Raw genomic sequence first — 15139 nt, forward strand, 5'->3', positions numbered from 1 at the left:
TTTTCGTCGTGACACTTGTCGAACAAAACGCGTTAAGGAGACTCCTTCCACTACATGACATTTATGTAGTGTTTCTTCCCGAATCAGCTGCAAGTAACATCGTGGCTTTGTGGTAGGACACCTGCTTGCCACGCGAACGGCCCGGGGGCGATCCTCAATGGGACCGAAAACTTTATTTTTGTTTTATTTGCTTCTTTGTCAATTTTATGCTCACGGACGTTTTTTCTCTCACAACGAACAGTGCCAACGCCAACGGCGGAATTTCTGCGACACGAGCTCTCTAACGCTATCACGTTAAAAATTGGCCTACCCTGGCATCGCTGCTCCACTATTTGGCGCAGGTACCGGCGGCTACTCTGGAAAATGTGCGTCGCTTCTGTGAGGAGAACGTTTCGAGAGCGTTTGTTGTGCTTGAAACCAAGCTTTTTCAGCATCACCTGCATCGTCGTCGTGGACGCGGCTCGTGGCGTCTCGTCTTCTTGAAAACGCTGCACCGCTTTGGCAATAGTTGGAACTTCGCCTCTCAAAAAAGCCGTGCGCCACCCTTCGTAAGACGCTGAGGTCAAAATCGTCCACACTTTTCCTCCGATCACGGCCTTTCACACAAGAACGATTCATCGGTGGAAGCCCTTTGATGCAGCACCCTCAGTTTCTGTTTTCCACTGATGCAGCATTCGCTCACTGACCTGTGTCAATTTGGCGTTTCTCTTGATAAGTGCATGCACACTTGCGATGTCCCCACACTCGAAGCGAAGCCATAAAAGAAAGTTTAAAGCCATCCGCTTCACCAGCTTTGAAAAACTACGCACATGTGAAGAATGGCTTACTGGTCGCACAGCTTGACAGGAATCTTGAAGAGACACAACCAACTCGAGAGACGCCATGTTTCCATAAGTTGGCGCATCACCCCCTCACAACAAGCCTCCGTGAGTTCATGCAGTCTTTCCCTTTTAATTTCACTAATGATTAAAACACTGTGCACGGCTTGGAAAGTCAATCCTACTGATGTCTTTAATTATTGTGGGTGTATCTTGCAAAGTAGAACTGGGTTTCTGTGTAGTGGGTAGCACGCGGGCAATCGTTCGCATGAAATCTTTTCAAACTTTCTATGCACCCGCTATGTCGCTTTAATGGAAAAGGCGCAGTAACGTGTGTGCCTTTTTTTGCGGGTGGCTCGTTTTAGACCATGAATTATTGACAAGCACATGCTCTGACACCCGATACCAATGTAAGCTTGTACCACGCATTATTACTGCAATATTACATGCTGCATTGTGAAGCTTGTATACGGGACGCATGTGTTTCTAAAGCATGAAAGTTACTTTCACTGCATTTCAAAGCAAAGTAAGTTATTTTCACAGTATTTCCAAGCAGAGGCGTGGATGTGTGGTGAAACACTTGACATGCAAACGACCTGGTTTCGATCCTCATGCAGACCCCGAAGTTTTTCTTGCTCATTTCACCTGCATCTTTCTCAAATTTTAGGTCCCGCAAAAAAATAATTTTTCGCTCACAACAAACGACACCGACAGCGTAATTCCTGCGAAACGAGATCTTTAACAATATCCCATTAAAATTTAGCAGACTGCACGACGCAATAATCAGTGCTATTTGGGGTACTTTCCGATTTGCTCTTCACATAACCGCCCCTGCCTAGTGTTCAACAGTGCACTTATCTGGTGGCACAGCTTGTCTGTGTAAGTTCAAATGCTATACTCTTGCTTGAATTTAAGACTACCTTGCGCTAGGTGCATAATTTCCATCTGTAGGACCACAATGACAAGAATACATGAAAACATGAAATAAATAAATGACAAAGAAGGCATGACGTTTGCGCGATGCGCCAACCGAGTCTGCGCCTTTTATTCTCCGGAACTATTTTTCCAAGTAATCATAGAACAAGCTGATTGATTGATTGATATGTGGGGTTTAACATCCCTAAACCACCATTTGATTATGAGAGACACCGTAGCGGAGGGCTCCGGGAATGTCGACCACCTGGGGTTCTTTAACGTGCACCCAAATCTGAGTACACGGGCCTACAAAATTCCGCCTCCATCGAAAATGCAGCCGCCACAGCCAGGATTCGATCCCGCGACGTGCGGGTCACCAGCCGAGTACCTTAGCCACTAGACCACCGTGGCGGGGCACAACAAGCTGTGGTCAGTATCAAAGTTTATTGCTTCAACGATTGATTGCCACGAAAATGTCTGGAATATGTGCCAAAAAACGAGCGGATCTACAGGAATTTGTCGCAAGCTGAGAGGTGCGATGACATGGAATTAATCGTTTGCGCGTTCTTTGTCGCTAACATACGTTATTGCTCCAAGAAGCACGGCAGGGGATTCCAAGATTCATATATTTTGCTAAATAATTATATGTCGTCCTATTTATGTGAATGACTCTCGGTTTGAGTTCCTGGGCACCGAGTTTGACACTGACGTCACTGTGTAGGAAGCTTAAACGCCCGGACCCACAAAGCTGTGGCACACAAAGCTCTTCATCGTCTGATCTCTAACACACTTACGAGCAACAATCCGGATCCCTTCAAAACTCGCTAAGATTCTCTCATAGACAATATTTGAGTGTAGAGTATTCCGGTGTACGAAGATATGTTTGCGGAGTATACGGTTACCGGTCGATGGTATCGACATCCTGTGACGCTTTGGCCGCTGAAAAAAATGCGCCCCCTTCCCCCCTCCCCTTCAAAAAAGCCGGTTCGTTGAAAATCGATATTATGCGAAGAATGTGGAGGGGACGTTATGGCGTTGTAATTTTTTTTATTAGGCGAAAAGTTACTAAGTGACTCTAAATATATATGTAGGAATGTTGTAGGCACAGACAACTGCTGAACAGTCACAAATGTTTTATATGTCCAGTTGTTTACGGTTGCGAAACGATGCCAACAGCAACATGTGCAGTAGCAACACCAGAAGCGTTAAGCTGATATGTATCGCTTGTGCTCGCGAGGATGGCAGTCTTGGACACTGTTACATAAATCAAATTTAGTGAGTGGCGCTTAACTACAATTGACGTCAACCCGACGTGACGGCTGTATCATAGGAGTACATATGTGATGTTTATGAAATTGGATAGTCGGCACTGCGACCACACTTGATGTTTCACGAACACTAGGGTACCAAAGCGAGTGAGAATGGGGCCTCTGTATAAAGTGAGGGCACTAGAGAAACTGGCGACTTCCCGCTGACTTGTAATCGGTATACGTGCCGCGCACGACTACAAAATTGGGTTGAACTGCTCACAGCATTGTCTATACTGTTCGCACACTCCATAAAGTCCGATGGGGGGGGGGGGGGAAGGGTTACGAATCCTTGTAACTACAATGAACTCGTGATGGTGATGGACTTCAAAGAAGGCGAGATAAAAACCTATCCACATACTGAAAACGCTATTGCTTGAGGCCAAACGTTATTGCGGCTTCGCATTAAATGTGGGCACATTGCGCAGCATTTAGGAGCCCGGAAACGGGTTATAGCTACTCCCGTCATTTCCGTTACGTCAGTCGACGTCGTTGCCACTAGGTTTCCCCATCTTCGTCATAGAGAATAGAGAAAAAACACTAGCCCAGAACTTATGAGCACCGCAATTTTGTTAAGTACGTGACATAGAGTTTAGATTGTCTCGCATCGAGAACTGCGCATGCACGCGCCAAGAGTGGCCCTGTATGCTCTCGCTGATCAAATTGGCGTCCCTATACCTCGTATCTTCAAAGAACTTTGCGATTTCGTGCATACTGTGAAGCGCTCGAAGCGCTCACGTACAATCAAGGCACCTCCGGTTTTCTCTCGGATATATCCCAGAAAGTGGGATAAAAGTCACTTTTAATGAAACGCATGACCGATGGAAGTATCGAAACTCTGCTTCTCGTCACGCCAGCCCAGTGCTCTTGATTCTAGGTAATAAGACCTCGCAAGGTTTTAACACGGCACCGGATGTGATATTTTGGTGGACGAGGACATCCGTGAAGAGCAAGCGGGAATTTTCGCTTTGATTCTTGAAGGATGGACGTGCCCATTTCTGGGAGTCGTAGCGTACCAAAATAAACTCCAAAGTATGCACTCTATAGTGAGAGCTCGCTACTGACACAACAAATGAAGAGTGCTCGCTGAGTCCAGGAATATTTAACATTATTCTCTCGTTTTACGGCATACTTTTTATTTAAGCGCATTGCTCATTACCGGTGTGACGCAACAGTTTGTTTATCTGACGACAATCTGATCTTTTGTAGTTACACCGGCTAGCAGATGAGCCACTCTATCTACCGACACAAAGGAGAATGAGAACATGTAATTGCCAAAAAACAAAAATCAGTACATTGCTCTTGCACATGTTTCTACATCTGTCCAGTATGACCAAAAGCCGTAGCAAGCCGGACGTGTTTTAAATACGGGGCATTTCTTAGTCGCACGATGTCACACTCCTCATCTTAACGGCGCGTGCTCGCGTCTCGTGTCGGCCAAGGAAGACACCCGCCAAACTGCCCCCCCCCCCTCTTTCCCCTCACAAGGCCGACGCAGGCAGCGTCTGCTAGTAAAAAATTATGACTGCTCGCGCTGCACAAGTTAAGCCTTCACTGGCCACTCCGTATATGTAGGCACTGGATCACGCATTCGGATTTCAGTGACAGGCGTCTTAACTTGACTTTCGCTTGACGTTCAAGGCAACGCCTCTCCTTCATTCAAAAAATAAGAATAATAAAGATGAAATAACAATTAAGCATTCCTAAACTCTAAATAACTACGCAACATGCACGCGATACGCCCACCACTATTAGACACTCGAGTTCCCCCCCCCCCTCCCGTGGGGAGATGGGGGTGGCATTTTTTCTATAAAGATTTGAGTAATGTCAACCGTATATGGCTGGCTGTATTCGACACACCATCATACTTTAATTCCTTCATTTTTATTAGAAAGAATTTCCTAACAAATAACAAATTTGCGTCACACGTAAACAAACAAGCTGAATATGTGCGTATATTCAAATAAAGATAGGCAGGATGGCCCAATAATTCACAATTTTAAGTGCGGAGGGTGACCTGGACGATGACCGTCAACTCTGTGGTAGTGAAGTCTTGCTTTTTTGTCTCGAGTGACAATTGTTCAATTGAATATGACACATATAACAACCTGCTACGCGGTCAAGTAGGGTGATCGGCAGTGTTACTCGCTACCGGCGATATGCTCGCCAAAAACACCGCGATTCTAGTTAGACAGAAAGAAATGTGCTTTCACTCTACAACACAAAATATGGTCACAGGGAAACGGTGTGAAAGACAGGGGACAGTAGAGGCACACAAACAACCACGTGTAGCGCTACGTTTGGTTGTTTGTGTCTTTGCTGTTCTCGTCTTTGATGCTGTTTTACTACGACATGTTCAACCAACTAGCCAACAAGTTCACCCTACCGAATAGGAATGCGATAAAGGCACTCACCGAGCTCCTTCTTGAAGGAAAGCCAGCTAACGGGCGCGAGTTCAGTTCCGTCGCACTCTGTGGACGAGAGCAACTCGATGACCTCCGGCTCACGAAGCCCGTAGCTGGTGCAGGTGAGGTACGAGGCGATCTTCTTGACAGGCGCCAGGCCGAACTGGCGCTCGATACGCTCTAGACTGCGGCTCACGAAGGCCTCTGTATCGTCTGGCACGTGGAGCTTGCCGTCTAGCGCCTCGTACGAGGCCCACCGCATGGCCTGCTGCGACAGAAGTGTCACGTACAGGGGACTTGCCGTCTGGCCCGCCAGCCTCTGCCGCAACACGTCCCACTGCTGCCGCGTCAGCAGCCGCTTGTTGTCCTGCGTTGAAAACACGTTTCGTAGAAACTTTCGACGCAAATGCACCGAAAAGTTATAGTACGGTGCCCCACAGCCAATTGGTCGTTTAGAGCAGGGGTCGGCAACCTTCTATTCTCGTTTCTTTTTCAGTTCCAGTATCCATTCCCATTTCTACTGTTGCTATTCCCATTTACATTCCAGTTTTTTGCAATAGCTGTCAATTAAAACTCCAAGACCCTCCAACCCCTCATTTCGCCATGCGGCCACCACCTTAATTGATTCATAGAAATTGACGCTCCTCCTATAAAGGTTGCTGAACCCTGCTTTTGAACACCGCATTCCAGGTTAGAAGTATCCCTTCAGAATTAAGAACAATATCTTGAGGGGCAATACATGTAGCTCACTTTGACGATCGCTACGCAAACATCTACAGACGTACGCGAGCCCGTCTGTTAGCAGATTCGGGAAAGTACACGGTCTCGTCCGACCTTGAATATATCGAGGGCAGTGAAGCAATAATACGGCACTGTCATTCGCCGCAGAGTTCGAGTTGTTACGTGTGGAAAGTGTTACTAATTACGGCAATGATTGAATCTCAGTTCGACGAGCACGCTGTCGTGCCACTATTCTGACATGATAACATATTTCCAAAACGCATCAAATAAAAGTTTAATTGGGAAATTTTTTATAGATAAATGACATCTGCATGGCGACTAATTTAGAAAGAAATGCCAACCTGTTGAGTAACCTAGCCGAACAAGTGATGAAAAGTTCTGAAACACGAGGCGACGTTTAGAGAAGTGGCCATGCCTTCTTCAAGACTTCAATCGCTGCAGCCTTGAAAAAGAATGGTCATTTGTCCACATGCTGCCTCCAGCTACAACCCATGCTCAAGAGCTTTGCGTGTCTTCCAGCCCCCATCCTCTAGTAAACATGTGCCTTATTTTAACTACTACTTGAGATCGAGAAATGCGCGTATCTGCGAGAGCGGTTTAGGTTCCCCCGAAGTCTCCCCCCTTTTGTATGAGCACAGTACGGGCATACATACAATCGCATCTACGAACACACCAAAGTTTGGTTGAACGCCCACCCCACCACGCTCTAAAGAATTGCTGGCTACACTACTGGCCGAATTTTCAAGGATGTTTGCGCCGCATGTAGCCGATTCATGCTTCTTCTCTGACAAAATATATGGAATCAAGCTATCATAGTTCCATATTACATTAATTTTAATTGACGCGAATGTTTTCGCGTTGGGTCACTGACCTTCAGGTGCGACTGCAGCATGCTGGCCGCGTCGGCGAGGGGCGGAATGAACACGTAGCTGTCCCCAGCCGGGATGCGGCTGCGCAGCAGAGCGAGCACAGCTTCCGCCTCCTGTGCAACCGAGCAGACAAGGTGCACGTTCAGAGGCAGGTTCCAGGGCAGCCATCCCAGTGTGGCAGCCTGGTGATGCGCGGGACCACGCAGCCTGTCCAGGTCGTCCAGAACGATCACCAGGTCACTGGTGCTGGCCTCGACACGCTTGAGCAGCTCCTGGAACCAGGTGCTTAGCTTGCTCAGCTCAAAGCTCTGGTGCTTGGGGCTGATCTCGAAGCCGAAAACCATGCTTATGTGCAGGCACAGGTTGCGCAGCATCTCGGCCGGGTACGCGCAGCACGGGCTCTGGCCCACACCACGCACGATGCGCACCACATCACTGCCCAGCCACTCGGGGCAGTACATGAGCACCTGTGCAGTAAAAAAGTTGGGCATGCCGTGATTTCGCGCTTGGCAGCGGCAGTTTTTAGTGGTGGTAAAGAGAAAACTGAATCGTAGAATAATGCTATGGTATTTCTTATAACTGCACATTCGTTCATGTCGTGGTTATATATGACTAATTGAAGCCGAAAAGTAGAGGGGGGGGGGGTCCTTTTTAAATTTATAGAACTTGTCGCCAAAATACCAGCGCGGGTGAGTTATTTTACAGACACAAGTCTAACACTACTTATGCTGCTGCTTTGGAGATATTAATGAAAGAACAGAACTTAAGGGCTCGTTTTTAAATTTTTTATTAGTTGCAACCTTAATAATTACCAAAAGACAACGAAGCCAGGGATGAAATATAGGGGACGTAGTTTTGAAGTCTTTTAACTGCATTGCAGTAGTTAATACAGATACGTGAAGAAATTGGACTGAACGAAAAGTCAGCTTGCTGATGGCTGGTATCGAACCTGCAACCTTCGAATAACGCATCCCGTGTTCTACCGATTGAGCTTCGACGGCGGTCATCTTTCCTTGACCTTACCTGGTATTTCTGTGCAAGTAAACCTTGGAGTTATCCTGCCTACGCGCTACGTAGGCTACGCAAGCAGGATAACCGCTGGTCATTAAGAGTAGTCAACTGGGTTCAAAGAGAAGGCAAGTGGGTGAAGGGGAGACAGAGAGTCAGGTGGGCAGATCAGATTAGGAAGTTCATGGGTATAAAGTGGTAGCAGGAAGCACAGGACCGAATCGACTGGGGAACATGCCAAAGGCCTTTGTCCTGCAGTGGGCACATTCAGGCTGGTGATGATGAAACCTTCGAGTGTGGGACAGCGCTGCTCACAACCACGACGGTGAGTTTAGAACACTTTTTTTTGCCAGCTGGCGTGACGTAGCACGTGATCTTTTATCAAGCTCGTGGCTAATCAGTAGACCCTCGCACACTACCCCGAAGTATCAAGTCTACCGAAACTAAGCCCTCACTCTAAATAAGCAAAAGAAGAGAATTCGAGAGCTTGGTCTGCTTTGCGTGAATAGAAACAGCAAACAAAATGGACGGTAAGGCGACCACCACCACAGATCATTTGGTAGACCCCAGGTTTCCGATTCGGCGGCTGCTGACTACAAGTTCTGTTTTCGTGCACTAATTTTTTATACTTATACCATAATTACTATATTGCGGTTCAAAGACAACCTACAGCGTGACATATGCCTTCATTGTCTTCATTGTATGTTGAATTCAATGATCTATAGCTTTGCAGCTCAGAAAAAGTTTATGCACTCTAATAAGTTCACTTGTTGTGCCTTATAAAACACCGTATAGGACACCTAGATTTAGCGTCAGACCATTTGCTACACCCCAGAAGACACTGCCAGTAGGGATTGCATTATTGTTGAATAAATATGTTGTTGGACAAGTTAGCTAGTTCTGAGAAAAAGGAAATAACGCAGTGCAAGGCGAAGAAACAAGATGTTTTGACACTCTTTCCCGTGCATCTCGTTTCTTCGCCTTGCATTGCATTACTGTACGTTTTGCGCCGCGGTTGCTTGGTGCCGGAATGTCAAGATGGGGTCATCATCGAAGTTCTTTCATACTAGCGCTTGATTTGGCTAATTAAACAAACAACGAATTAGGTAAAATTTCACCAACTTCTTCAACTCAACTTATTTGATTACTGGCATCTCTTCATTGATCAACAGTGGCCCGTGAGTCGTAAATAATTTCAATCATACCTGACACAAACCGTTCGCCACAACTGCCATTTTAGCAAATGAAGCAAATGAGATATAATTGTATATTAATAGCTCAGAGAACAGCGTCCAAATTAAAACAGCACTATATCTGCATGGGTTCTGTATAATTATTGCGCTGGAACAATATAAAGAAAGCAAACTGCCACAGGGCTTGTTAGAGTGCAGATTATGCGTATAGCAAGGGGTGCCTTTCAGAAACACAAATACGTGCAATAACATCGCTGTATATATATACATGGCCGTAGGTGCTGCGAGTGGCGTAATGCAAACGAGGTACGCCAGTGGGCTATAGAAGATGTCACCAAAGAGGCGTACCTGAGATAGCAGCGTAGACTTTCCGCCCCCTTCCCGTCCGCACACGATGATGGGTGTGTGGCGCACCCGCTCCTCGTCGGCCAGCATCAGTTGCTGGATCTGGAGTAGCGGGCCATAGTCGCTGTCTAAAGACTGCGACACGCCCAGACATCGCAAGAGCTGTCGGCTGTTGCACAAGTGCGTCTGCGACTCGCGAACCACCTCCTGCATGGCAAAGGTTGTGTTTTTCAATGCGTCAGTACGTACACTCGAGGCACCACCATGCTCCTATAAAGTCCACATGAATAACATCTCCCACAAACAATGTATGTTTCATGTTCGAGCGAAAACTTGGGAATGTTGCATGATGTGCGCGCTGAGGCAGATATGAAGTGCGCCAGACGGCTGCTTCGCGTTTTGCTGAGTTAGACGAGAAGCAATAATGAACGACTTAGCTGCAAACTTGACTTCAAATAAAATTCTATGCTGTTGCTATCAAATTAATTGCTTCGCCTTTTGCAGTGAAACTGTGACCTTTTCGATCCCACTATATGGGCGCTGCAAAAGCCTCTCCTATATAGTTCACCAAACCTCTACAGCATATTCAATGGGAAACCAAAGCAAAAAGACAATGTTTAGCTTTCGTCTGCCTTTATTATAACACAAACTCTGTGGGCAAAACCTTTAGGAATTCAGCAAACAACCTCGGGCATTGCAGCAAAATTCGCAGTTGCTGCGTAAACACTCCAATTATTTTCAGGTAAACACGCACACGCACGCCTCTTTGATTACCCAAGTGGCCACTGACATGGAATCAAATGTAAACAGACTTAATGCACCTCTGAGGACATAGAACAAACACACGCTTGCACAGATGCAAGTGCACGCACAGAATCACGCAAGCGCAGATGCTCAGACATGACTGTACACAAAACCTCTGAACACTCGTTTTTTTCTTTTTCTTCTGTTGCCTCATTCATTTATTATTGTTGATTTTCGAGAAATCAATGCTGGTGGTAAAAAGAACATGCGGGGTGCTACGCGGGCAAATTACGAAGGAAATGAAAGATAAAAATAATTAATATGACATATTTCACCCAAGTAAGCTGCAAAAGCAAACGCATCAAAGCGACAGTTTCATCAGCATATCTATTTTTGTTGTTACATAGGCACCGTGTTTTGTTCCTCCTGCTAGCAACATAATCGATAAGCGCCATGAGCCAGCTAAGAAAAAAGTTAAAGAAAAGGAAGAGGTCAGTTTATTTAGAAGCGGTGTTGTTGCTCCGAATAGACTGCATTTTTTTTAACTTTTTGTACCGAATTTCCGCCATTTTAAGGCCAGCTACACCGTGATTGTATTTAAAAAAGAAAAAAAGAAAGAGCACGCAAGCTTCATTTCACCATTGATTGGTAAAATGAAGTAAGTAAACCCCACCTCTCCGAGGGAATCGTGAGAAAATGCCAATGCATTTCTTGCGCCAAGAGAGGGCACCGTCGCCGTCAGATATTCGCCTTCACCGACTTCCGCCATCGCCTTGAGAGGGGCCCAGCCAGCGAACCGTCGACAGTGAGGAGGGAGTGAACGAGAAAGTGGGGCGCCAGTGTTCTCGGCTTTGCGCTGGTGTTTCACAGTGGCGTCTCGAGCACACATTTTCGGATGTTCTTGAGAGGCACCCAGCCAGCGAACGGTCGAGAGTGAGGCGCGAGTGAACGGGAGAGTGGGGCTCAGGAAGAAGAGAGAGCGAACGTCGAGAGAAGGAGCGGTGAAGCACTGCACTTACCGTCTCTTATGGCGAATTCCACTCGCCGAGCGGCAGCAAGTTTTTCTTCTCTAAAGCTGACAATCCGCGTTTCGCTAGTAGACTCGGAGCAAGTTTGCATTTTCCACTGTTAGATACGGAGCGTTCCGCGTGCTTCGTCTTGCAGAGACGGATTTTGCCGGAACTCTGAGAATGCGTTGCCGTCATTTCCGGCACAGTCGGGCTGCTGGGTTGCTCTCAGTGTTTTTTGAGGCGGTCTAGTAACACTGCTCTTGTTCATATTCCTAAAATTGGAGAGTGGTAGCCCTGCTTCCCGCGAGAAAGCGTGGTCGAAGTGCGTGCTTTGCAGTGGCCACACAGTTGTCATTGAAACGTCGAGAGCAGAAAAGGAAATCATTTCCGGTACCGGTTTAGTGACGTATGCGTAAAAAATTTCCGGAGGGACCTCACGCGGGTCATTCACGTGTTCCACTCGCATATTTCGTTTGGCACACTCCGAGTGCTCGCTCCGAAATTTCGGCGGTCACTCTAGATCTACCAGTGGAATTCGCCATTACATTCTTGTGCACGTCATGCTCCGGTTGTTACGTTCGAGTAGAAACGTGCGCGCCCGCAGTTGTTGCTATGGGAGAAGGAGTGAGAGCGGAGAGATAACACATGCCGGCTCGCGGCCGCCGCCGCAGATGCCGCCTAAGGGTGCCTGACATAAATCGATTGAAAAATGCCTTCGCATTAAAAAAAAAAACTATGGTAGCAACATGTTGTCTTATTTTTGGGCAGCCCTTGGCACAAACGGACACCTAATGGCCTCCAAGACATACCGTGGTGCCACCTACGTGATGACGTCACTCATAGGATCCGCCGGTTTGTGTTGTCTGCAAGATCAACGCATTTCCTGCGCTTTTGCTGTGGACACCGTGCGTGCTTCCCTTTGTTTTGAAGCTCTGTACTTAAAGAATCGGTAAGACCTGGCAATACGGGCCAGCAAACTACAAATTGGTGCCTGCCGTGACACTATCGTGTCTAATTTGCATCGTAAAAATGCGACTAAGAACCGGTGCAGCCATAGGGGACGATTCAAGTGATGTCGCGAGAGCAAAGGTACCGTATTCCACAACTACTACCCTATCTGATGCATCAAAACGATCGCAGCGCTGGCCTCTCTAGTGGAGACCCTCGCGGCCAACAGTTTCTTTGCTCTAGCTTTGGAAACGAGGGCAGTCAAACAAGCAGCGTCCATCAGCCATATTGCCCCAGATTTGAGAGGATGATGAGATTAATGCCGGCACGACGTTTACCCTCACGCAGGGATTACTGTTGAAATAGCGGCACGTTTCGAGAAAACCTTGACGCAGAAAGTGCATGTCTGTCTTTTCGGTGGTTGCAACATGCAAGCCCGGCGCCTTGCGTCAGCGCGAGCAAACAAGCCTTCGATACACGAGTGCAGGACAGGCTGCGAGCCATTGCAAACAGAGTTCTCATGCGAGAGCCACGTGTATTTGCCGTGAGAGCAGTCACTGATACATCTTTCGCGGGACGTCGAAGCCCGGTATACCGTGTACCTCACACAAGGGACACGCAGTTGCACGCTTTGAGTGCGCACTCGGCGGGGTTTTGCAGTGCCGTCGCCATGGAGAAAAATGTCGGCTGACGCAATCCATGCCTGGCTCGCATAGGCGCAACGAGCTGGCAACATGCGAGTTGTGTGTGTAGGTGCTTGCCCATGAACGTTCACAATGCATTGAAGCTTACATGGAGTCCCATTGAAAAGGACGTTGAATAATTCACAAACCCAGAGCTGTGTGCCCGTGTAGCGGTGGTGCTACAACGCCAGCTATACACCACTAATTATGAATTCGGTGAGCATCACCAGCTGCTTCGCGCTCACGGCGTGCACTTATTGCGCGTCCTTCTATTGGGCACGTGAAGCGCAACGCCGCTTGCGAACTAAAGGCATGGAGAATGCGTCGAAGCTGCATGAAAGCCCAGCGGCGAACGCACCGCTGCCACGCCTCCTCTCCGGAGGGAGATGCTCATATGTGAGACCCGAAAAGTTGGGAGCTACTGATGCGCGCTTATTAGCTGCGTAAGCGTATTATACGGGCCCCTCACAGCGAGGTAATGCGCTTGCGCGTTGTTAAAGCAGCTGCGTATATATACACGTCTCGCGGTCGGCCCCTGATATGCTGTTAAACTCACACGCGACCGTCAACGCCTAATTAAACCGCAACAAGGGACACAAAAGCTGTATATTCCCTCAGGAACGACGAAAGAAAAACTTCGGCGGGGGCGCTCCCGGAGTAGTGTACAACTTGCGCAAGCATAAGTTGTAGCCATACATAGAGGCGCTTAGCTGTGTAGCTAGCATGCTCCTTTGCACATAGCAAAACTAGAAGTGGATACAAGAAAAATTGTGCGAGTTATGCAGGTATTCATGCTACAAAGGTAAAGAAAAGCTAAAAAGAAGACGTAGAATAAGGAAATACGAACCTCAAGTCTGCCTCACTCCATCGTGGGAACCTAAATTCAAGCACGTTTAGTGGTCCTGTGCTGTTGCTTATGGTCTCAGGTTTCTTTTTTTTTTACGCAAGCCTCTTGTTATCCTAAAGCGAGCCCTGCGCGTTCGGCCACCTAGCAGAGTTGTCAAAGTTTAGAAAACAGTAAACACGATTGCGTTAGCGTCGGCTTAAAGGCGCAGTGCTAACGTTGCAGCGCTAACACGCTGTGGGCCCGGGCCACGCGTACGTGCCTGATTTTGTGAGAGGAAGAGGTGGCACCGAACAGATCACCTCTTGAAGAGCAAGTGACATCGTGCCGTGGCTAAGGTACGGTAAGCTTGTCACACCTCTCGTTATTCGTCGAGGAAGGTGTCAGAGCTGACGATGCAATTTAAGGAACCAACAAATCACGATATGACCCTATATAGTATTTCAACAACTATATGAGTGTCCTGATCACGCATTCAAAAATCATAATTTCTTGTGTCCCAAAACTATGAATATGGGAGACGTGGAGGGCTCCGGAAACTTCTACCACCTGGGGTTCTCGAAGGTGCACCTAAATTTAAGCACAAAGGGCTCTGCCATTTTACCTTGATTTATATGTGGCCGGGACGGTATAAGGATCCGATCCATCAACCTTCGGGTCAGGCGTCGAACACCCTAACCACAAGACGTGGCGAATGAGAGCAATAGGCGACAAACGGCATATTTCGCGTATTTTATCAATTTCATTAGCTAGCTACACATGCTTTATTACATACTTGCATGCCCAATAATTGTCTAAAAATACGCTCTTTTGTATTGGTCAACAATATGTAAAAATAAAGGAAGAGAATAAATATGCGAGAAACATTTGCGAAAGCCATTGTGGTGTATTTTACCTTTTATTGTCCCGTGCATGCACACGTGAACACGTACCTGTACAACCTTTCGGAAGGTTGGGGGCAGCTCGTCCCAGTCGGGCGTCTCGACCTGTGACGCTTCGTCTACCATAGCCTTGATGGAGGTGAGCAGCGCCTCGGTCAGCTTCTCCAAGTATGCGCTGTGCGCCGACAGCTCGGGGTCCAGACCGCTCGTGTGCCATGGTACACTGCGTCGTAGAGACAGAAATGCGGGTGTTACCGATGCCCTTTATTGTGTTGTGGCATTAAACAGAACTGCGGTAATTGTAAGGTGGTGGTCCCGCGCCTGAAAGGAGCACAGGACCGTTTGTACTCGACGTTGTGCAGCGTATATACTTGAAGGGCATGGAAAGCAGCTGTTACGCTCCGGTAGTTTTTTTTTTCTGGTCAAAG

General features: G+C 47.4%; 1 protein-coding gene across 1 annotated transcript in view; it reads right to left on the bottom strand.

Annotated features, from left to right (window-relative positions):
* Window positions 1–15139, bottom strand: part of LOC142776281 (protein qui-1-like) — a 316351-nt gene that overhangs the window by 112081 nt on the left and 189131 nt on the right. Inside the window, exons 7-10 of the mRNA XM_075879661.1 lie at window positions 14763–14934; window positions 9605–9808; window positions 7058–7522; window positions 5455–5812 (exon numbers count right to left, since the gene is read on the bottom strand). Of these exons, the coding sequence (XP_075735776.1) occupies window positions 5455–5812; window positions 7058–7522; window positions 9605–9808; window positions 14763–14934 (1199 nt within the window). The remainder of the gene's footprint in view (window positions 1–5454; window positions 5813–7057; window positions 7523–9604; window positions 9809–14762; window positions 14935–15139) is intronic.

The sequence above is a fragment of the Rhipicephalus microplus genome, chromosome X (genome assembly GCF_043290135.1).
Source record: "Rhipicephalus microplus isolate Deutch F79 chromosome X, USDA_Rmic, whole genome shotgun sequence".
NCBI classification, from domain to species: Eukaryota; Metazoa; Arthropoda; class Arachnida; order Ixodida; family Ixodidae; genus Rhipicephalus; species Rhipicephalus microplus.